This window comes from Microtus oregoni, unplaced genomic scaffold, assembly GCF_018167655.1.
Source record: "Microtus oregoni isolate MIOR12 unplaced genomic scaffold, Mior012 000010F_ref0000083, whole genome shotgun sequence".
Taxonomy (NCBI): domain Eukaryota; kingdom Metazoa; phylum Chordata; class Mammalia; order Rodentia; family Cricetidae; genus Microtus; species Microtus oregoni.
The window spans coordinates 37,293,079-37,315,677 of record NW_024543069.1 but is presented as its reverse complement, the minus strand read 5'-3'; the positions used below and the strand labels follow the sequence as shown (position 1 = coordinate 37,315,677).

The window sequence follows — 22,599 nt, the reverse complement described above, 5'->3', positions numbered from 1 at the left end:
AACTTCTTGAGATGGAAGACCAGCGCTTCTGGTGTCTGCTCCTACAAGCGCCAGGGAGCAGAGACAGGCGTTGACTCTCTAAGCTGGATCTTTGAGAAGGCAGCTGCGGCACCCTTGCAAAACAAACAGCCTTATTCTCCCCTGCAGGGAAAAGGACGCGAGCAGTCAGGCGGTCAGCCCCGCCCAGTCCTGCTCCATCAGGCTCCACCCCTGGAAAACGCAGGGTCAGGACCTCTCCCTTTGTCATCTTATTTCCCTTATTATCCTTTCTCCAGCCAACCCCCAACACACACTTTAAAACAAGCATCCCAAGCCAAAGTGGTGGCAGGAGCTCTGATTTTTGTGGGTGCCAGGCAAACGCTCATTGAGTACATCCCTTACGCTTTATTTGTTAAATTCATGGATGCAGACATACTCAAAGTGCATGCGGAAGTATGGTATGTATGAATAAAAATATCACGACGAAACCCCTTCTTCTATAAGCTAACTTAAAAATAAAAAAAAGTAGATGAAGAAATTAAAATAAAAGAAAATATGGGTGGTCTAGAAGTGGAAACCCAGAAACCTCTCAGGAGCCTCCTGCTTGTCTGGGATGGTTTCTTGGGGCTTCCACATACTCGGGCGCAGAAGAGACCCCATCACCTTCCCCAGACCCTAAAAGCAAAGCCTCAGATACTCCTCTGTTACCCTCTTCACAAAGTCAGGAGGATCAATGGCGGTCAAGGGCACCCCAGAGTTCTGCCTGTACCTGAGGCTTCTGCAGGTGGGATCCACCGCCCTTTGACCTGGAGCTACAGGGCCGGGTTCCTCTAATCCCGCTAGCCCTGCCGGTCTGGACCGCTGAAGAGTAAGGTTGCGGCTGGACTTTCTCAACCTGCTCCTACCAGGCCAGCAACCCGAGTTGCTCCCATGGCAACCACAGAGCTTCCTCCAGAAGGAAGGGGGAAGAGGCGGGGCTACAGTTGAGAGGGCGGGGCACACTGTAATCGGTAGACAGTGATCACTCACCTTAAATTTACCCACTCTGGATTATAGACACTGAGGGAGAGCTTGTAGGGCAGGGAGCCTACTCTGCTGGGCTAGGGACCAGGGCTACAAATCCCGGTGACCCAGCACTCCTCCCCCAAAAGGAAGCGAAAGGTTAAGCTCGGAATCTGATGATAGAACCTTCAAGAGGGGTTGTAATAGCTTAAATGGTTTTGTAAAGGAGTGAAGCCCCCTGGAGGGGTTTCCTGGAGAAGGCGACTTCCGGAGTAGTCTGAGATAGTCCGCCCCAGGGCCAAGCCGCAGAGGCACAGGTACAGACAGTATCTAGATTATTGAGGCAGGCAAGGCCATATCCGTGTGGAATCTGAGCATCTTCTTTATAGTAAGGCAGTGAGGGTTGTGGGTCAGGATGTTAGAGACCTTTAGGTGACGATTGCAGATCCACGGATGGAAGATGAATTTGGAGTATCTAGTCCGGAAGAAGAGCCTTGAAATAGCTCCCAGAAGCCCAAGAGAGGCAATAAGGCCTCAGCTAGCGTTGGAGCCAGGGACTCCCAAGGAGTATTGTAGGATGGCACGGTCAGGGAACAAGCAACACAGAAAGACTGAGACTAAGATCCCTCTTAGCCCAGTTTGCACCTTCCTCAAAGACCTCTTGGCGCTATCCAGTGGAGAACTGACCCTGCGCTTGAGAGCGCTCCAGACTGAAAGAACTGCCCCTCTTGACCCACGCGTGTCTATTACAAGTCGTTTTCTTTGGCAGGCTCTCCTGTCCCAGGCATGGTTTTGTTCCCTTGGTTGGCTTTTGGTTTGCCTACAGAAGGCTGGCTTCTCTGTCTACCAGCCTCACCAGGCAGGTGGGAGACTTCCCACACAGGCCTCCACTTATGGAGACAAAGTGGCTGAGCCCTAGATTTTTTCACCCCTTAGCTTGATTTGCAGTGATAACTCGGATGACTTTATGAAGATATCTAATATAGAAATCTCCCCAATATTTTCAGGAGGTGATGGCAAGAGCCATGATCTCTTTGCAAATTCCCACAATTCATTTGAGACTAAATTGAATAGAAGCATCTTAAAAGTTAATTTGTTTCTTTTATTCTGTTGTTCTCGAGATAGGGTCTCACTGTGTAGCTCTGGCTGTCCTGAAACTCACTATGTAGAGCAGGTTGATGTCAAAATCACACAGATCCACCTTCCTCTGCCTCCCCCGTGTTGGGATTAATGGTGTGCCCCCACTGTGGCCAGTTTTGAAAGATTTTTTTAAATTATGCATATATGGTGGGGTAGGGGGAGGTATGTATGTATGTATATATGTATGAGTTCAGGCGCCCAAAGAGGACAGGAGAGTATATGTGATTCCCCTGGAGCCTCCAACTGGGGGATGGGTCACACAGTTGAGTTCCTCTGCCAGAGCAGTAAGTGCTCTTAAAGGCTGAGCCATTTCTTTAGTCCCCAAACAAGCGATTAAAGAAAAGAAGAAGAGCCGGGCGGTGGTGGCGCACGCCTTTAATCCCAGCACTCGGGAGGCAGAGGCAGGCGGATCTCTGGGAGTTCGAGGCCAGCCTGGTCTACAGAGCTAGTTCCAGGACAGGCTCCAAAACCACAGAGAAACCCTGTCTTGAAAAACCAAAAAAAAAAAAAAAAAAAAAAAAGAAAAGAAAAGAAGAAGAAGAAATTAGGTGATCTGTGTGTTAACACAGGCACACAAACTTACTAGAAAGAGGAGTTTGCCCTTTAAGTCTTTTTTTAAATGTTTATTTATTCATTTATTATGTATACAACATTCTGCCTCCATGTATGCCCACATGTCAGAAGAGAGCGACAGATCTCATTACAGATGGTTGTGAGCCAACATGTGGTTGCTGGGAATTGAACTCAGGACCTCTGGAAGAGCAGCCAGTGCTCTTAACCACTGAGCCATCTCTCCAGCCCCCTGCGCTTTAACTCTTAACCTAACATGAAATGCAAGAAAATGTAAATTTTGTGTTGCAAAATAATTTCAGCCATTTAACCATTTGCCCGTCGTCGCCATCGCCCCCGCGCCCAGTTATTAAATCTGGTTGTCAGGGAAATCTGTTTTATTTTTTTTCCCTCCCTTTCACAGTATTTTAGATTTGGGATCATGGAACTTTCCTTAAAAGTCTTGTCAAAAGAAGTACTGAAACCAGAACAATTTCCCAAGGTTCTTCAGAGAAATGACTCTCAGCGGGTCACTGATAGAACCTATTTCGTTGATGGTTCCAACCAGGGTCTGAAAACCATCCCGTCAGAGATTTTGGCATTGAAAGAATTAGAAGAACTGCATCTGGAGAACAACCAGATTTCAGAAATCCCCCAGGACATTCAGAATTTAAAGAATGTCAAGGTCCTCTATCTGCACAAGAACAAACTGCAGTGTCTAAGCCCGGAGCTGGGGTTTCTGAGCAGCCTGGAGTCGCTGGACCTGAGTAGCAACCCGCTGCTCTACTCCTCCCTGCGGGTACTCAGTTGTCTACGCATGCTTCAGGAGCTGCGGCTCTACCAAACCGGCCTGAGAGAGGTTCCCTCGGTGATCTGCAAATCGCTGCACCACTTGGAGCTGTTAGGGCTGTCAGGGAACAACCTGGAATCGCTGCCCAAAGAAATCGTGAACCAGAGCAAGCTCAAGGAGATCTACCTGAAACACAACCAGTTCTCGGCTTTCCCTAGGGACCTCTGTGCCCTTTCCAACCTGGAGGTGATCGATCTGGACCACAACAAGCTTAAGGCCATCCCGGATGAAATCGGGAATCTGGCGAGGCTGCAGAAATTCTACGTGGCGTCTAACAACCTGCCTCTTCTACCGGAGTCTCTGAGCCGGTGCACCAAGCTCTCGGTGCTGGATTTGACCCAAAACCTCCTCCACACTCTCCCGCCCAGCCTGGAGCTGCTCACCGAGCTCAGTGAAGTCGGGCTGAGTGGGAACCGCCTGGAGAAGGTGCCCCGCCTCCTGTGCCGCTGGTCGGCGCTGAACCTGCTCTACCTGCGCAACACGGGCCTGCGCGTACTGCGGCGCTCCTTCAAGCGCCTGGTCAACCTGCGCTTCCTGGATCTCAGTCAGAACCACATTGACCACTTCCCCGCGCAGATCTGCGCGCTCAGAAACCTGGAGATCCTGGCGCTGGACGATAACAAAGTGACACAGGTATTACTTCCTTTCCGCTGTCACTCTGCTCGCCTTTCCTTGATGTGGCACTATGTCCAGCCAGAATATTGAACCAGCTACCGTCAAAACAACAAACAAACAAACACAGGCTTATCAAAGATAGCTATTCCACAAGGTGGCACTTTCTTTTCTTCCTTTCCAAATGATAATTCTAACCTCCATCTAGTGTTCTCTTAGGACGTGGGCTGCAGCCACTGGGGTGTTTTCATTCTTAAGGGCATGTGAGGCAAAAACCGAACTGAGATTACTCGGGAGGCAGAGGCAGGCGGATCTCTGGGAGTTCGAGACCAGCCTGGTCTACAAGAGCTAGTTCCAGGACAGGCTCCAAAACCACAGAGAAACCCTGTCTCGAAACCCCCCCCCCCCCCCCAAAAAAAACAAAAAAAACCGAACTGAGTTGTTTTAAGGATCAGAGTGCCAAGATTCTAGCCCAGGTTTTGGATTTCAGGGTCTCTCCTACTAACACAGGCCGCCCGACAGTTTCCATAAAGCATGGGCTTTAGCCCCTGGCCTCTGAAAATACATTAGTTCTTAACTTCCCATCCCCAGGACACTGAAGAAGAGGTTGGGGTTTGTTTGTGTGTTTGTTCTTTCCTGGAGATGCACTTTGGAATTGCTCAGCACGGCATTGTTGAGCATCTGAAGACCTCCAGAGCATAGGCAGAGAAGCTGCAGGATCCTCATAGAATGTGATCTAAACAATGTAAGCTAACTGAAGCTGTATGTGCCCCTGTGGAGACAACACCAATGGTGATGCCTATAGAATAAGGGGGGGGAAACCCCGATCAACAATATACCTTCATTCATTGCTGAACTGCACTAAATTACAAATATGGAGGCCAGAGACATGGACCACTGGGTAAAAGTGTTTGCTGCCAAGCTTGGCAACTTGAGTTTGATCCCGGAGAGGCAGAGGGAACATTGTGGAAGGACAGAACTGACTTCCACACTTACTGTGAAGCATACAGGCTCACAGGCACGCCTACACAAATAAATAAACATAATAAGCTTTTAATATTACACATATAAAATGAACAAACACATATATACCACCCACTTAATGAATATTTATAACAATAAAAGCATAAAAGGCAATAAAAACATAAAAAATATGAACTGGAAGGAGAGTAACCAAGTTCCCAAGAGTGGCAGCCTTTGGGAGGAGGGGTCAAAAAAGGCATTAAAGCCCCGTGCTTGTCTGGCATGTGGAAGTTCCTAGTTCATTCTCTAGAGTTATAAATAAGCAAATAAATAAATAAGCACACTAAGCTAGGGGTCTGGAGACATGAAAGCTGTCTGCAAGCTAGTGGCTGGCTAGCTGGAAGCACAATTCAGAGGAAAGGAGAGACTCTTACAAGGTGGAAGATGAACACTCACTTCCAAAAGCTGCCCTCTGACCTCCACACACATGAACTGACTGTGCCCCAGCACACACCTGGGGAGGCACTGAGAGAGTCAGAGAGACAGAGATGGGGAGAAATTCCTTTCTGTGGAGAAAGCGTTTCATATAACAGCTGGAGTAACTCAAATGAAGTACTTGTAGGAAGATTCTCTAGTTTTGCCCTCTGTTGTTACCATAACCACCGTGACCAACCACAGCTGGAGGGGGGGAAGGGGTTAATTCATCTCATACTTCATGGTCAGTCCATCACTGAGGGAAGTTAGAATGGGAACTCAGACAGCTGCTGAGGAAGCAGCATCCACGAGGACTGCTCTACACGGGCTGCTCCCCACGAGGACTGCTCCCCAGGAGGACAGCTCCCCACTTGCTGCTCCCATGCTTACATCTGGTTACCTTTCTTAGACAGTCCAACACCCCCCCCCCCCCCCGCAGAGGGATGCCTTGCGCAGTGGGTTGGGCCCTCCTGCATCCATTAGAAAGCAGGAAAATACTTCCACAGACATGCTCACAGGCTGCCCTGGTGGAAGCAATTCCCCAAGTGTGGCTCCATCTTCCCGGTGTGTTCAGTTAAAACCAAAAAGAGCTACTACAGAAGGATAACACTGTCCTAATCATGACTGAGTCATGAACGATAGCTAACCTTTTCTTTTTCTTTCTTTTCTTTTTTCAAGACAGGGTTTCTTTGTAGCTTTGGAGCCTGTCCTGGAACTAGCTCTTGTAGACCAGGCTGGCCTTGAACTCACAGAGATCCATCTGGCTCTGTCTCCCAAGTGCTGGGATGAAAGGCGTGGGCCACCACTGCCAGCACTAACCTTTTTCTTTCTTTCTTTCTTTCTTTCTTTCTTTCTTTCTTTCTTTATTTATTTATTTATTTCTTAAGGATTTCTGCCTCCTCCCAGCAACCGCTTCCCATTTCCCTCCCCTTCCCCCATCAAGCCCCCCTCCCTCATCTGCTCGAAGAGCAATCAGGGTTCCCTGACCAGGAGACAGAGACAGAGACCCACAGGGGAGCACCAGACAGAAATCTCAAGGTCCAAATCAGGAGCAGAAGGAGAGGGAGCACGAGCAAGGAACTCAGGACCACGAGGGGTGCACCCACACACTGAGACAATGGGGATGTTCTATCGGGAACTCACCAAGGCCAGCTGGCCTAGACCTGAAAAAGCATGGGATAAATCCGGACTAGCTGAACACAGCGGACAATGAGGAATACTGAGAATTCAAGAACAATCGCAGTAGGTTTTTGATCCTACTGCACGTACTGGCTTTCTGGGAGCCTAGGCAGTTTGGATGCTCACCTTACGAGACCTGGATAGAGGTGGGCAGTCCTTGGACTAACCTTTTTCTTGAGAGAAACTTTAAATTCTCAAAGGAGAGACTTGCATGAGTTCTGCTTGCTAACAAGAGAAACCCCAGCTTACCTCATGAACCAAACTGTGCTGGAGAGTAGACATGTAGACAAATAGGATTGGACTGACTGTGAAAATCTTTATGACCTGTTCCTCATGGTTTTTGGTTATTCCGATTGTATTGTTTGTGCTTTTGTCCCCTCCACTATCAGTTTGTATGACACTATGACTTAGAATCACAGGCTTGTTTTCCTTCCTTGTTATATGTGACCTTGAGACCCACCTGATTGGTTTCTGGCTCTGAAAACTTGGCAGTAGCTTCTCACCTTGCCTAGCTAAGTGTGAAAATAGCGTTCATTAGGTACCTAAAATGATTTTACCTCTGTAGTAAATTACTATTAAAAGAGAAAGCAAACCCAGAGTATTCAACCTCAAAATGTTCAACTATGGTGTCATAAATAATTGCTCCACGTTGCTACTCTGCAGATTCTGTGTCCAGAGTTTTCAATTTTTATAGTTTTTCTGTGCACATGAACGGATGCATGATATGATGTGTGTTCATGGGTCTGTGCACCACAGCAGGCACACGGTGCTCGGATGACGACTTTGTGGAGCTGTGCACTCACCAAAGACTGGGGAGACGCTAGGAGGAAGACAGGGAAATGAGGGAGGATTTCCCACGAAGAATGAAATCTGACAAAGGAGTGTGCAAGGCAAGAAATGACTGAGTATGCATCTAGAGTTTTCTTTTTAACAGTAAGGGGGAGCATCTTTGTTGCACAGTGAGTAGTGTGGTTATGAAAGTCAGAGGAAGGTTTTCCATGAGATTCTAGAGACCCAGAATGAGAGAGTAGTGAACCTGACAGTGACGTGGCTTAGTGAGGATGTCTACTCAAGTGATGCTCTTTTCTGTCTGGGAGGTGGTGAGGAAAAGAGGGCTGCAGAGCTGAACCAGCAACACATTCAGCCACTGTGTTAGGGTTAGAACACAGAATCTGCTTAAGGCCTTCCTTTAAGTTTGGTAGTCTGGAAAATAGAACCTAACTTCCAAATAAGGTGCAAAAGCCTTGGTGTTCAATAGAAGGCAAAACATGAAGAGACAGGGGGCTGGAGAGATGGCTCAGAGGTTAAGAGCATTGCCTGCTCTTCCAAAGGTCCTGAGTTCAATTCCCAGCAACCACATCGTGGTTCACAACCATCTGTAATGGGGTCTGGTGCCCTCTTCTGGCCTGCAGGCATACACACAGACAGAATATTGTATACATAATAAATAAACAAACAAACAAACATGAAGAGACAGATCCCAGGATCTACAGGGATCCTACAGGGAACATCCTAATGAGAAACACACTGAATCCGGATCTGCTTCCAGTGGAGTTCAGAGCAGTTTCAAAGCTGTCGGGTGAAAGACTTCTGGAGCTAAAACCAGGTGTCACCAAAGGCATCAATTCCAAGAAATAACTGTATTATGACTATTGTTATTATAATATTCCATATCATTGTAGTGCTCTTTCTTCCAACATCATCAAACATTCTCTAGGTAACACGGGTTCAACGAAGCAACATCAGCTGAGCCAGGTTGTGGAAAGCAGAGGAACGGCAGCATTGCCTATGGACTGAGGCTGGCCCTGTGCTTTCAGAGACTTGACTTCTTATCTGCAGAGTTGGCTATAAGATCCCATACCCATTCTCCAAAGAAGCAAGACGATGTTGTTCAAGGAAAGTGATAGCACAGATTCTAGACAGATACACTGTCCAGATCAATAGACCACACGAGTAAGGATGCTCATGGCCCACTCGCTGTTCTATGCTTCATTCTGTGGGTTAATGAGAAGGAGGGACTAGTCCCTGGGGGGAGGTAGTCTGGATGGCTTTCTATTTTGATTGAGAGATTAGGTCCTATATTCATTTATTTCCTGCTACACATGGTCCTTCCTATAATGCATCCAGTTTTAATCATGTCCTCACCTAATTATACATAGACATAAGATAGTAAATAGATTATCCTTAAAGGTTACTAGAGAACAGAATATTGCCTTACTGCACATGCACCCCTATCTAGTTGATTGGCCCATCTATTCATCATGCCTGAATATACAGGGAATATGCTTGACAAGATCCTATCAGAACTGGATTGTCACCAGCACAGGACAGTTTGTACTTTCGTTCAGAGATGTGAGTACACATAGCCTGATGTAGGTGAGAGTTCCGGGGGGGGGGGGGGGTGGCTCTGAGCTTGCATTGTTTGGAGAGGGATGTATGTGCACAGGCAGAAGACCTAGTGCCTTATTACAAGAGGAGGATGGGGTGTTGCTAACCCCAAACCAAATACTCTCCTACACTTGCCTGCCTCAACAGGAAACAGGTAGAACCCCAGACTGCTGATCTGCAAACATACGTGGTAAATTTTTTTTTTATTTATTTTTTATTTTTTGGTTTTTCGAGACAGGGTTTCTCTGTGGCTTTGGAGCCTGTCCTGGAACTAGCTCTTGTAGACCAGGCTGGTCTCGAACTCACAGAGATCCACCTGCCTCTGCCTCCCAAGTGCTGGGATTAAAGGCGTGTGCCACCATAGCCCGGCACATACGTGGTAAATTGTATAGTACACGTGTAAACATATATGGAAGCTGTCTGTTGCTAGGCGACACTAAGCAACTCCACGTTTAACAACTTGTTTCAAAGCCAAAAGCTCAACTTTAAAATTCTCGCCATGAAATTTAGTTAGCACTGGGAGTTTGTATACAACTTGGGTGGCGCTAACGTCAATACTGATCACCCACGACTGCCAGACAACCCAGAAAACTTAGTTTTGAGTGTTTAAAAACAGTCTCAACCTTAACGGTAGCTTTCTGGAATACTTCCAGTTACCACCGACCATGAGCTCACTTTCAAAACTGAAGATACTTGGACTCACAGGGAATGACTTTTCATCCTTCCCAGAGGAAATCTTTCCCTTAGTGTCTCTGGAGAAATTATACATCGGACAAGACCAGGGATCCAAGTTTACCTACCTGCCGGAAAACATCAAGAAATTGCAGGTAAGCCCTTCAATGAACAGACAAGTAGTGTATGCTGCCCTCCTCCACAGCCGATGCCAAGAGAACTCGAGGCAATGTTTCCAGCACTGCAGAAAACATGCATCTGCTTTAGATTTCCAGTCCCAAACCATGGGTTTCACATTTTGAGGCTCTCACTGTTACTGAATAAGCCCTATAACACTCTACTGTGATAGTTATTCAGTGTGTCTTGTAAAAATTCTTTTTCTGTCCTGTCAACCAGCTCCCAAATAATAACATGGAGACTTACAAACCATGACAGCTCAACCTATAGCTTAGGCTTATTTCTAACTAATTCTTAGAACTTAAAACTAACCTGTTTATATTAGTCTGCATCCTGCCACATAGCTCGTGACTGTTACCTCTTGTCCTGCACTTCCTGTATGCTCTGTGTCTCCTGGTATCACTGCTTTTCTGTTTCCCAGGGTCCCCTCTGTCCCCGGAAGTCCCACCTAAACTCTTCCTATCTAACTATTGGCCATTCATATTCTTCACTGGCGCTATGACCTCCCCAGCCATGGGCTTTTGACCAGGATTGTGGTACCAGGTACACATTCCCTCCTGTGTAGGCCTCAAATCCTAGCAGAGTGGTTGGTTACCCCATAATTCCCATGCCACTACTGCATCAGCGGCTCTTCAGTATGTCTCTCTACTGTTGTATTTTGGTATGTTCTATTTGTAGAAATGGACTCATACCATTTTCTATTTAATTTATATTTTTCATAGGTATCCCCTTGAAAATGACATTGCTCAGAAGTTAAAGTATCCTATGAGTAACATGATTGGGAGCCTAAATTTTGGTACCCAGGATTCCCTGCAAGAAGCGATGTGACCTGACCTTCTTGTTTAGTGATAGGTGATCTGATGATGGGTTCATAGTTCTCTGCTGAATCCTAGCAAGATAATTCCATTTACAGTAGTGTCTTTATAAAGTATGGCTATATGTAGTTTGTCTTTATTTATGTCTTTATGTAGTTTGGCTAATTTAACCTCTATGATTTGGGGCACTTAGTTGAAGAATTATAGCCATTTCCAAAAATAACTAGCTATTGGAAGGGAGTAAATGGTACATGCCGTAATGATCCAAGTTACTTTTCCCTGAGGTTCAGATAAAATTTAGTCACAGTATTCTCATTTCCTCTGTAAGTCCAATGGCTTTGTTCAAAAGCAATTGTTTTCCTTGATATTAACTCTGCAAATATTTATTAGTTATTTTTCTTGCCATGGGAACCAGTCCACCTCACTAAACCATCCAAGGAAGGATGGTTGATTTGGGCACACATGGGAGGGCTTTCAGTCCATCACTGGGAAGACATCGTGTCAGGACTGGCTTTGGGTATGGCAGCAAGAATATGTGGCAGAGGTTCCTTAACCTCGGCAGTCCAGGAAACAATGAGGTAGGCCAAAGCTAGGCCAAGTATGACCTCCCACGGTCTGGATTCTGCCAGTCAGGCCCACTTACAGGCTCCACCAGCTTCAGGAAGCACCACAGATTGGGGAGGAAGCATGAAACATGAGCCTTGAGGGACAGTTCAGATTCAAACGACAACAAACATGCTTCTCCCATTGTTCCAAGGCATAACTTCCCTCCTGCACATGAATGGGCACTCACAGGTAAGTCTGGTTATTGTAATGCACTTGCTAAGATGACTGTCCTCACCACACGTTCTCATGTTATGACAGAAGCTTAAAGAGCTATACATAGAAAACAATCAACTGGAGCAGCTGCCTGCATCCTTGGGGTTAATGCCAAACCTGGAAGTTCTTGATTGTCGGCATAATCTTCTCAAGCAACTCCCAGACGCCATTTGCCATGCACAAGGTGAGGAACTTCCCAGGTCCACAGCCCAGTAGGAGGAGTCCCGCACTGTTCATGAATGACTTCTTTGCCTTAAGAAAGACCAATTTCAGAGTTTGTAGGGCTCAGTCCTGTACCATTAGCCGCGGATAGCCTCTCTAGCCACCCGAGGGAAGCCAGGCGCCTCTGTATTTGTATAGCTAAGATCTTGCAAAGGTATTTATAAACTATTATAACAATTATACATTAGAATGAAAAAGCGAAGCAAATAGTGGTTGCTATGAAAGTTAGCATATGTCTATACTTACTTTCTTTACACTGCTGCCGGCTACCTCGACTGAACACATACGATATGGCAGCATTTAGAGTTCGTGTAATTATTTAATTATGTAATTTTGTTTATGTAATTAGGCACGTTTATGTAATTATGATGTAAATGTTTATCTAGATCACTAAGTCATTTGAAAAACCCAGAATGATGAAATCAGGGGATATTTGTGATTTTTTAGATTGACTTGGAAAGAACAATTACACTTGGTTCCTAAACACCCAAGTATTGCTTGGCTGAGTCACTCCTTATCCATGTATCATCCACCTGCCCTCCCATCCAGCAAGTCTTGGCTGAGCACTGGCTGGCTTCTCTTTATGCGGTGGAAGAGCAGACATAGGCAGACGTTTGATTTGATGGTACTAGACGCCAGGGATCTGGTGCCTCCCTCATCTCCAGCCACTTACCAGTGGATCTCACCTGGGTGACTTGCGGCATGGTGACCTTAAGCTACGTCGACCAATTACAATGAAAATCTTTGTAGGTTTGAGAGAGCTGCTGCTGGAGGACAACTTACTCACCCGCCTCCCAGAGGACCTGGACCACCTGGTGAACCTCAAGGTCCTAACGCTGATGAACAACCCCATGGAAGAGCCCCCAATGGCAGTGTGTGCCCAAGGCAATGATGCCATATGGAACTGCCTGAAGGAAAATAGACTTAGGAAAATAATGGCCACGAAGGTACGCACAACACAGGTTCTTTTTTTTTATTTAAAAAGTTTTATCCTTGGACAACTTTATGCATGTATATAATGCATCTTTTTTATATTTATTATGTACACAATATTCTGTCTGTGTGTATGTCTGCAGGCCAGAAGAGGGCACCAGACCTCATTACAGATGGTTGTGAGTCACCATGTGGTTGCCAGGAATTGAACTCAGGACCTTTGGAAGAGCAGGCAGTGCTCTTAACCACTGAGCCATCTCTCCAGCCCCCTATATAATGCATCTTGATGATGCCCCTTATTCCCCTCACCCCTGCCCTCAGACCTCTCCCAACCTGTCCCCCTCCCACCTTCATGTCCCTCCTCTCCATGCCTGCCTCCTTTAATAACTTATCAAGGTCAGTTAATGCTACCTGCAGGCCCATGGATGTGGAGCAGACCCTGGAGCACGGGAAACCTACTAGCACTCACACCCTGAAGAAAATTGATTCTTCCAGAAGCCACCAACTGCCAATGACCCCTCAGCTAGGGAGGGGCTGTCCATACTGGATTTTTGGTGGTTTGATCTTGTGCAGGTCTTGGACAGGCAGTCACAGCTGTTCTGCCCTGAGCTCATGAGTGTGAAGGCCATGTCGTGTTTAGAAGCTGACCCACCCTCCTTGGGTTCTTACGTTCTAGCCACCCATCTCTTCTGTGATGTTTTCTGAGCTCAGGGACCAGGGACTGACGGCTCAACAGTTACTTGTTCTCAACTCTTTGACCAATTTTCATTCTCTGTATTGACTGCTACCCACTGCTGTAAGAAGAAGGCTCGGTGCAGCACTAACCCACAGATAATAGTGTCCCCTTCCACTGTGTGTGTCTGGGCATTGAATTTGGCTTGTCAGAGTTGGTGGCAAGTGTCTTTACTCACTGAGCCTTCTCAATAGCCCTCTCAAATAATTTTATTGGAGTGAAAAAAAACCTTGCATGAAAGAAAGCAGTGAGATAAGATTAAGACACCAGAAATAGAAGCATTCATGGATCCGAAGGCTAGAGACCAGGATCTTGCCATGAACTAGGGTCAAAGGGGGAAGAGCCTTTGATCTTGCTCTCATCCAGTGACTCCATGAGACATTGGGGACCTCAGACAGGCAGGAACATGTTCTTTTCAGTCAGCATCTTCTGTACTTCAATCGGTCCAAGCCAACATCATTTCATACCCAAACAATATGATCGCTCCCCAGCTGGCACCCGGCTTCCACACTTGCCTCCCCACAGCATCCCTTCTCCTCAGTAATCCCACGGAAGTGGGTCTCACTAGTCTCTGGTGAAATCGACACGTCTTTGCCCTTCTGGAATAATAGTCAACTTCCTGATTCGATCCGATTCCCTATCACAAATCAGCCGTTCACTTAAACTAAATATCACAAATCTTCAAACAGCCGTCCACTTATACTAAATAGTAATACTTCCTTTTCTTTGTCAATTTAAACTAAAGCAATCATCATTAAATTTTAATACATCAAAACAATACCTAAGCTGCAATATGAAGGGAAGTAAAATTAGATACTTTTTTTGTACAAATTTTTTTTTCAAGGCACACCTACTTAAAATGACTGTTCTAAAAGAATGAAAATGGTATTTTATTGGTTATTTCCTAAAAGCATTTTGAAAGGACATGTGCTCTTCTTGCATATTTTATTTTATTTATTATTTTTTTGGTTTTTCTTTTTTTATAATATTAGGCTTTAATAATGAAAAGGTATTTAATAATGAAATAATAAGAGGTAGCCGCGGAGAACAGGAAAGCAGAAGGGAAGGCAGGGAGCACACCAGGAATATTTATTAGTAAGAAATATCCTCAGGGGACCACGCCCTACAAGCAAGGTGATTGGCTGGGGGGCTTCCCCTACTTAGAAGGACACGTGTGGACCCAAGCGGCCTTTCTGGAGGGCGTGGCTACCTCTGCTACAACAGCATCCCGGAAGGCAGGAGGTAGAGCAGCGGAGGCAGTACAGTGGGAAGGGAGGTTGTTCACTGCTAACAAAACCAAGGGCTTCCTCAGCAAAGCGTGCTTCCGGTGGAGCTACTTGGGGTCTTGTCTGGCGCGTTTGGGGCTCTGCTGTTCCTCAGGCAGTGGATCCCTCCTCACCGAGACATTCCTGAGGGAATGCAACCTCTGCACTTGCTGCAGGCGCAGGGCGAGCTCTGCGCTGCAGGCCTGCTGGACTGTCTCTGCTTTCTTTATGTCCCCGCTCAAGGCAACAGCCAGGGCTCTGGGGTCCTCCTTGGAGACCAGCTCCAAATCCTGATTAGATAAGCACAGCTCTGGGGCAGGCTTCTCCTTCAGCACAGTGAGGATCTGGCTTGTAAGGGCCACTTCGGAAGCCATCTCTTTGCTGATGCCCGTGTCCACCGCATCCACGTCTCCACCGAGGGCGGCTTTGGGCTCTTCCTGGTTGGAGAAGATGGCGCCCTCCTTCTCCAAGGCCCGGAGATACAGTTCTAGGAGCTGCTTGGACAGGCGGGCCTCCTCTCTCTGGTCAAGCACCCGCTGGAGCGCGTCCTGGAGCCTTTGGACAGTGGCACAGCTTTGGCAAAGCTCTTGAGCCAGTTCTGAGCACGGGATGTCAATGAGCACTTGGAGGTCCTCTTCTGGGAGCAGGATGATGCTGGACAGGTCCTCTTTCAGCTGCCTGGCTACATTCTTCCACTTCGCCCCGGCTCCGCTGTCTGTTTCGTCGGCATCAAAGGACTCTTGGGAAACCCAGGCTGTTCCTCCATCCGAATTGCTATACGTCCACTTCTCATTACAGGCCAATGCCACAAACTTGGTATTGGAAGGGAGACAAAGGAAGTAGTCGTCATCGTCCACTATTGTACCGTCCTCTGCCAGGACCAGGGTGACTGGTGTCAGGGACTCATCAATGGCCAGTACTTCGCAAGCTTTGCGCCTCAGCTCCTCGAGGCAGGAGGCCGCCACGCCGTGCTGATCGCGGTTGTGGTTGCGGCGCAGCAGACACGGCTTGAGAGGCCGGATATCGTCCGGGTCCGGGTCCGGGTCCGGGTCCGGGTTGCTGGCTCCCCGCGACAGCGCCATCCTCCTCAGAGTGCAACCGGATAGACTGGGAAATCACGGGCAGTCCAGAGCGGCTTTCCAGGTCGCGGGCACCCCTCCTCCCGTGGCCTGTCGGGAGATGTAGTTCTCGCCACAGCAAGTGACGTGACAGCAAGGCACGCCGGGAGATGTAGTGCCGGCTAATCGCTTGCGTTTCAGGGCACTACTGGAGTCCTGTGGTTTCTGGAATGTTTCCATCTTTGTCAGTGTTCTTCTCTGCAGCATGTTCTTCTCAGGGAGAGTGTTCTTCTTCTTCTCGGAGACGAAAGGACGCAAGACACAACAAAACCCACGTGGCGAGGTTTATTGCGGCGTGCTCAACAGTGAAGGGATTTTTTTTTTTTTTTTTTTTTTTTTTGGTTTTTCGAGACAGGGTTTCTCTGTGGTTTTGGAGCCTGTCCTGGACTAGCTCTTGTAGACCAGGCTGGTCTCGAACTCACAGAGATCCGCCTGCCTCTGCCTCCCGAGTGTTGGGATTAAAGGTGTGTGCCACCATCGACCGCCCGGCTTCTTGCATATTTTAAAAATGGGTATCCAAATATTCTTGCCATAAAATTGAAATAATTACAAAGAATTCAGTTTTCACAGCATTTTAAATGTTGACGTTTAAATATGGTTGACATTTTAAATATAGTTCATTATTTTAAAAGTCCCTGGTGGAATCTCAATGCCACTATAAGACCATCATCAATATCTATTCATAAAAATGTGGATAAGCCTGTTTTTTGTAGGCAGAAAGTTTGTGCTATGTTTTTTTCTTTCTTGAATACGGATTACACCATTTGCCTGCCTCTGCCTCCCTCTGCGATTGTTCATGAATCTCAGTTCTTGAGAGGCAGAGGGCAGTGAATTTCTGAGTCCCAGGCCGGTTTAATCCACATAGTTCAGGCCAGCTACACAGTCAGCTCCAGGTTAGTCAGGAATAGCTAGTGAGATCTTACCTTAAAAAAAAAAAATAGAAGGAAGAAATCAGTGTTATTTAGGGGCAAAAATCAAGGTAAAGGGAACTGAGATTGCTAGAAGCAATCTTATTCAGGGTGGGTTGGTGGGTGGATGTGTGTGAAGGCACACAGGTGCCACACTCAAGAGTGGAGTCAGAGAGTGGGAGAAACAGTCTAATACCAAATGGTCAGCTCTGAACACGCATAGGTCACATTATACAGACCAAGTAGGTTATGTTTAGGAATATCTCCATATATATATTTGTACGTATATACACGTCACAACAATTAGGGAAAAAATAAGACATTAATTTGAAAAAGAGCAAAGAGAATATATGGGCGGGTTTGGAGGGAGGAAAGAGAAGGGAGAAATGATGTGATAATATTATAATCAAATATAATCAAAAATCAAAGAAAAAGAATTAAAAGAAGAGCAGAGGTCAGACAAGAATCTGCAGGGGTATGTTCTCTTTTTTCCAGCAAGTGGATCCTGGGGATCCAACTCAGGTCACCAGCTTGGCAGCAGCTGTCTGTACCTGAGGAGTGTCTCGCACCTCATTGTTCCTTCCTTTCTTCTTCTTTACCTTCCTCCCCACGCTCTCTTTCCCCATTCTTGTGTGTGTGTGTGTGTGTGTGTGTGTGTGTATGTGTGTGTGAGGGTGTTGATTTGCCTGGGTGATCAGTCATCTTTGCAAAGATGACTGTCTTGGCTTGGGTGCAATAACAGATACCACAGAACAGATGGATTAAAGGGCTGGATTTTACTTTTTCCTAGTTAAAGAGATGGGGACTTGACATTAGGCTCCAGCCTGGCTGGGTTCTAGGGTTCTAGTGTGGTCCATTCCACTGGGGGCAGGCAGGGCTTCAACATAAAGGGGGAACACAGGTCAGTCAGCAGCAATAAGTGAGCAAGCTCTGGAGAGCGCACGCTGCCTGAATACTGGACAGAGGACTTGGGGCAGAGCAAACAGCTGAAGCAGAGGCCCTGGGTCAGCATGGTGCCTGGCGTATCCAAGCAAGAGTGACCCAAGTGTCCAGAGCAGATGACAAGGAAAGAGTAGATAAGAGAATCAAGAAATTATAGGGTACGGTCAAGTCAGATTGAGCCTTGAAGCCATGGTGAGGACTTCCGCTTTTGTTGGAGGGTCTGAGTGGGGTGCACCCTGAGAGGACAGGTGTTCTCACGTAGGTGGGCAGCAGCAGGGTCTGGGGAGCCGTGGGGGCTGCTTTTCGGCTCCTTCAATGAGAATGAACAGAGGGTACATTTGAGGTTTCTCCACTGCCCATACTCTGTGCTGTCATCCCTCACTGCTCTCAGTATTTGTGAAGTCAGACATTTCCTTATTTATTTTAAGGCAGGGTCTCATGTAGCCCAGGCCAGCCTGGGACTCAGTGGTATAGCCAGGGAGATCCCTGAACTTCCGACCCTCATATTTCTATCAAGCATGGCCACCAAAACAATTTATGTGGCATTGGGTCTCAGACCTAGGACTTCATGCATGCTTGGGTCAGCCAAGCTCTACCTCAAGCCCCTGTCATACACTTAGTGACCCTCCCACCACTGCACGTGGCCTTCAGAATTCATGGCCCTGTGGAGGCCCAAAAATATGAGCCCATTTTTACCTTGTCTGAAAGTCAGAGAGTTTGAGGTTGCTCAAAACTGTTGACAGCCCGGGTTACACAGCCTGACCTAGGGCGTGGTTACTTGGTTCTTTTGACATTAAGAGGGCCCACTTCACCCTGACCAATAGTCAGGAAATTCAGTACTTCTGCTCCTTTTTTTTTTTTTGACTTTTGACATAGGAGGTTTGACCTTGGGAGTGATTGCCTTTAGGATACTTGGTCCAGGGTGGGTTCACTGTAAAAAACTGAATGCTAAGGACTTGATATCTCGAAGTATTGAAGCAAGTAACTGTTCTAGTTGCCCTGCGGCTCACGTTAAAGCAGTCTTTTGTCTTCTTCCCCCTGGGGTCTAAAAGTACGTGGGAAACTAAATGCAGGGATTTCACTATTCACTGGAACTCCCTCTTGGGCGTCCTCCCTCCTGTATTTTCTGTTTTCTTATTTTCAATCGCATCCTCGTCCTCCTTACCATTTTACTGATCGCCGTTCCCCTACCCTGGTAAGTGGTATCTTTGTCAAAGCTGGTCTCTGACAGGCCCTCTACCTGATTGCCTAAAGACACAGTCTCTCACCCAGCTGGAGGATACCCTTTCTTTTAGCCTTGCTGGCCAGTGAGCTCTGAGGATCTGCCTGCTTCTCCCGTCCAGTGCTGGAGTTACAAGCACACGACACAGAAAATGTTGGGGATTTGAACTCAGCTTCTCACAGTTGCACAGCGAGTGTTCTTATTCATGGTGTCTCCCAACCCTTCACATAAGCTGCAGTCAGACCGTGGCAAACTATAACACTGAGTTTGGGTCCACCCTGTTTTCAGATTCAGGCATGGTGGCGTGGAAACATGGTGCGGAAAGGATATGGGACTTTTGAAGAGCTACTGAGAGCCCGAAGAAAAGGGAAAACCTCTCCAAAAGATAAGAAAGGGAAAAAGGCTGCTGCCAAAGGAAAACCCGCAAAAAGGAAATAAAAAATAACTGTGGAAATGAATAAATGAAAGTGAAGATTTTTTTTTTTTGTTTTTTTTTTCAAGACAGGGTTTCTCTGTGGTTTTGGAGCCTGTCCTGGATGTTGTTCTTTTTTAAAAAATGCTCCAAGATCCCCGCGGCAGTAGGTAGCAGAAATGCTGTAGGTCCCAAATGGTGGCGGTGGGCCATGTGGTGGCAGGCAGTGGGCCCTGGGAGCAGCCAGTCCCAGGCAGAGACGACTGCTGGTCCCCAAGCAATGGCTGGTCCCAGGCAGGGAGACACATGGCGGGCGGGCAGAAGACAGAAACATGGATAGACAGAACATGCGGGTTGAGGTTGAATGTTTATTCAGGGGGTTATGGAGGAGGAAGGGTGAAGGGGGGGGACAGAGAGAGAGGGAGAGAGCGAGAGAGAGCGAGAGAGAGCGAGAGAGAGAGAGAGAGAGAGAGAGAGAGAGAGAGAAGAGAAGAGGAGAAAGAGACAGAGAAGGGGGAAGCAGAGAAGTGGGGAGAGAGGCAGAAGCAAAGCTGCCTCTCCTAGAGGAAGATGGAAAAGAGAACGAGCTCAGGCCGGAAGCTGAAGATCAGCCTGCCTCAGCGGATGGGGAGGGGAGTGGGTGTGGCTTGTCTCTTAAAGGGACCAAAACCATAACATTCCCGGGTCTTCCTTATAATAAAAAGCACGCACGTCAAGGAAGCAGAAAAGGAAGGGCCCAAGATGGCGAAGAGCAGGTCAGAGGTAATGGGAGTGGGTGTGGCTTGTCCCTTAAAGCGACAGGAAAGCACAACACTGGAACTAGCTCTTGTAGACCAGGCTGGTCTCAAACTCCCAAGTGCTGGGATTAAAGGCGTGCGCCACCATCGCCCGGCTGAAGGTGAAGATTGTTAACAGAGCAGGAAGGCAGCGTGTCTAGAGCCCAGACACAGCTGCAGGACAATTATCCACCAACTTAAGGTTATCTGCAATAATGAAAGATTCGTAATGTTGCTGAAATGTTTATGGGAAGCATGACATAACACCTGGTAAGTGTTTCAAGATAGCTTGCTAGAGGAAAAGAGGACATGGGTTCAGATGAAGCGATAACCACGGAAGTGGGTGATGAGCATGTGGGGCCTTGCCTTCTTCTATTTAAAAGCATTTGGGGAAGTCAGGTATTTACAAGAAGTTCCAGGGAAGCATACAACAGATCCAAGAACCTTTCACAGAGTACACAATGCTAGGGTAAATAAAGCAGAACACTGATGTTGGTTCAGCCAACAGCACTTACTCAGATTCCAGCAGTTACGTGTGCATGTGTGCATGTGTGTACATTGTGTAGCTCAATGCAATTGTGTCACACAGAGCTTTGTACAAACACCGCTGTAGTCAGACACGCTGCTCTTCACAAGTCTCCACTGTGACATCCTTTTGCTGTTACACTGCCACTTCCCACCCTCCATTTCCCTCCAAATGATATCTACCTGCAATTTCCCTAAAACTTCTCATTGTATTTATTTACTCTCTGTGTGTGTGTGTGTGCATGCGCACATGTATGTGTGCGTGTGTGTGTGTGTGTGTGCGTGCGTGTGAAGGTGAAGGCGTAAGTCACAAACAATCCCACACCAGTTTGGAATTATGATCAATAGATCAATTTATTTAAAGGGGAAAAATCTTACAGATCACCGTCCCAGACAACAGCCCTCTGCGCAATCAGGAAGGGAGTCTAGTCGCTGGAAGTGGAGCAGGAAGTAAGAGAGAGCGAGGAGGGAAGTGGCCACTTTTTTAAAGAGGGAGACCACGCCCCAATGGGCTGGTATCTCAGCGGCTATTGGCTGGAGGAGTGGAAGGACCTCCCACAATGTGCATGCATGCTTGCGTGCGTGCGTCCACCATGTGAAGGTCTTGTGATCTCACGCAGGTCAACAGGCCTCGTGGCAAGCACCTTTATTTAACCAGCTCCAGGAATGACTTTTTTTTTAATTCTTCAAACTTTTATTGATTCCCTGCAGATTTTACACCATTTATCTGATCCCACCCATCTCCCCGCTTTGAATTCACCCTCCACCTGTCCTTGCAACTTCCCCCCAAATAAAACAAAATTTAAAAGAAAACCCCCAAACCAAGCAAAGCAAACAAAAGAAACAAAAACCAAAATGAAACAAAAAAGGGAGGGGGGAAGAATTCAGTCGTGGAGGCAGTAAGTGTGGCCAAGGGTGTTATGCAGCTCACCCTTTAGTCCTTCATCCTCACTTCCAAGCCTTCATTGTCGTGACTCAATGGTCTGGTCTGAGGTCTCCGGCCCCTGCTACACCACCTATCCTGCAGTTTTGGATCTGTAAGTTCATCCCCTTCTCCTGCTCCAATAGGTCATAGATGGGGTGGGTGTTGGGGTGGGCTAACTCAGAGCCCTGGTTCTGGGCCTGGGTGGTAGCTGGACTAGCAAGCCCACCAGCTCTCCCCCACCATCACCACCCAGGTGAGCTCTCCAGCACTTCCTCAGCAAAGCCCAACCAATGCAGCCTACGCAAGAGTGGAGCCAGTTCTCCTGTCCTCAGGCCCTCAGATCCAGGTCACCCTCATTTACACCACGGGGGCCAGGGGCAACTCTCCTGCCCTCAGGGTGGGCTCCTCGTCCCACCACCAACAGGATCAGCTCCAGTGTCCACTTTCCTGTGTGATGCCCGCTGTGGGCAGCAAGTGGGTACACCTTTCCCTCATCCAGGGCACCAGATGGCAGACAAGGGGGGACAGAGCCAGCTCTGCTGCTCTCCTGCCCTCAGGGCTGGCTCACTTGTGCCCCCCAACAACAGGGTCAGATCTAGTGTGCTGCCGAGGTGAGGTGCATGCCCATGGTGAAGGGTGGGGTCAGCTTTCCTGCTTATGGGGTTCAGCTCTCCTGCCCATCTCCCCATGGTAACACAGGAACACAGGCATGGACATCAACACAGACCGCAGCCACAGCAGGACCATGAACCCAGACGTGGCTCTCGGCAGCAGCCTTGGCCTTAATGACACCATGGCCCCGGGTGACAGCATAGGCTGCCCAGATCAGCATGGCTCCAGCAGCAGCATGGCCCGCAGGCACCAACATTACCACAGGTTATGGCCCAGACCCCGGGCAAACATTTGGCACTTGGTGGCAACATGGGCCACAGGCATCAGTAGAGACCCCAGCTATGATAGGACCATGGACCAGACACGTCCCTCTGCGGACCTGGCCCA

The 22,599-nt window shown here is 47.6% G+C and overlaps 2 protein-coding genes across 2 annotated transcripts; one reads left to right on the top strand and one right to left on the bottom strand.

Moving 5' to 3' along the window:
* The first annotated feature begins 712 nt into the window (after positions 1-712).
* On the top strand, positions 713-19,400 carry Lrriq4 (leucine rich repeats and IQ motif containing 4). Its single transcript, XM_041659019.1, has 6 exons — positions 713-763; positions 3,095-4,153; positions 9,790-9,963; positions 11,665-11,803; positions 12,592-12,788; positions 19,251-19,400. Exons 1-6 carry the CDS (start codon positions 713-715, stop codon positions 19,398-19,400), a joined length of 1,770 nt encoding a protein of 589 aa, XP_041514953.1.
* Positions 14,582-15,951, bottom strand: LOC121452843 (DNA fragmentation factor subunit alpha-like). Its single transcript, XM_041659171.1, has one exon. The coding sequence runs from the start codon at positions 15,852-15,854 to the stop codon at positions 14,841-14,843; it is 1,014 nt and encodes a 337-aa protein (XP_041515105.1). The 5' UTR covers positions 15,855-15,951; the 3' UTR covers positions 14,582-14,840.
* Positions 19,401-22,599: the final 3,199 nt, after the last annotated feature.

Bases quoted from the DNA above. Each gene is read 5' to 3' on its own strand.
- Lrriq4 (XM_041659019.1), top strand. From the start codon at position 713: ATGGCGGTCAAGGGCACCCCAGAGTTCTGCCTGTACCTGAGGCTTCTG. The intron at 9,964-11,664 runs GTAAGCCCTTCA...ATGTTATGACAG, and splicing joins AAAACATCAAGAAATTGCAG to AAGCTTAAAGAGCTATACAT. The intron at 11,804-12,591 runs GTGAGGAACTTC...AAATCTTTGTAG, and splicing joins CGCCATTTGCCATGCACAAG to GTTTGAGAGAGCTGCTGCTG.
- LOC121452843 (XM_041659171.1), bottom strand. From the start codon at position 15,854: ATGGCGCTGTCGCGGGGAGCCAGCAACCCGGACCCGGACCCGGACCCG.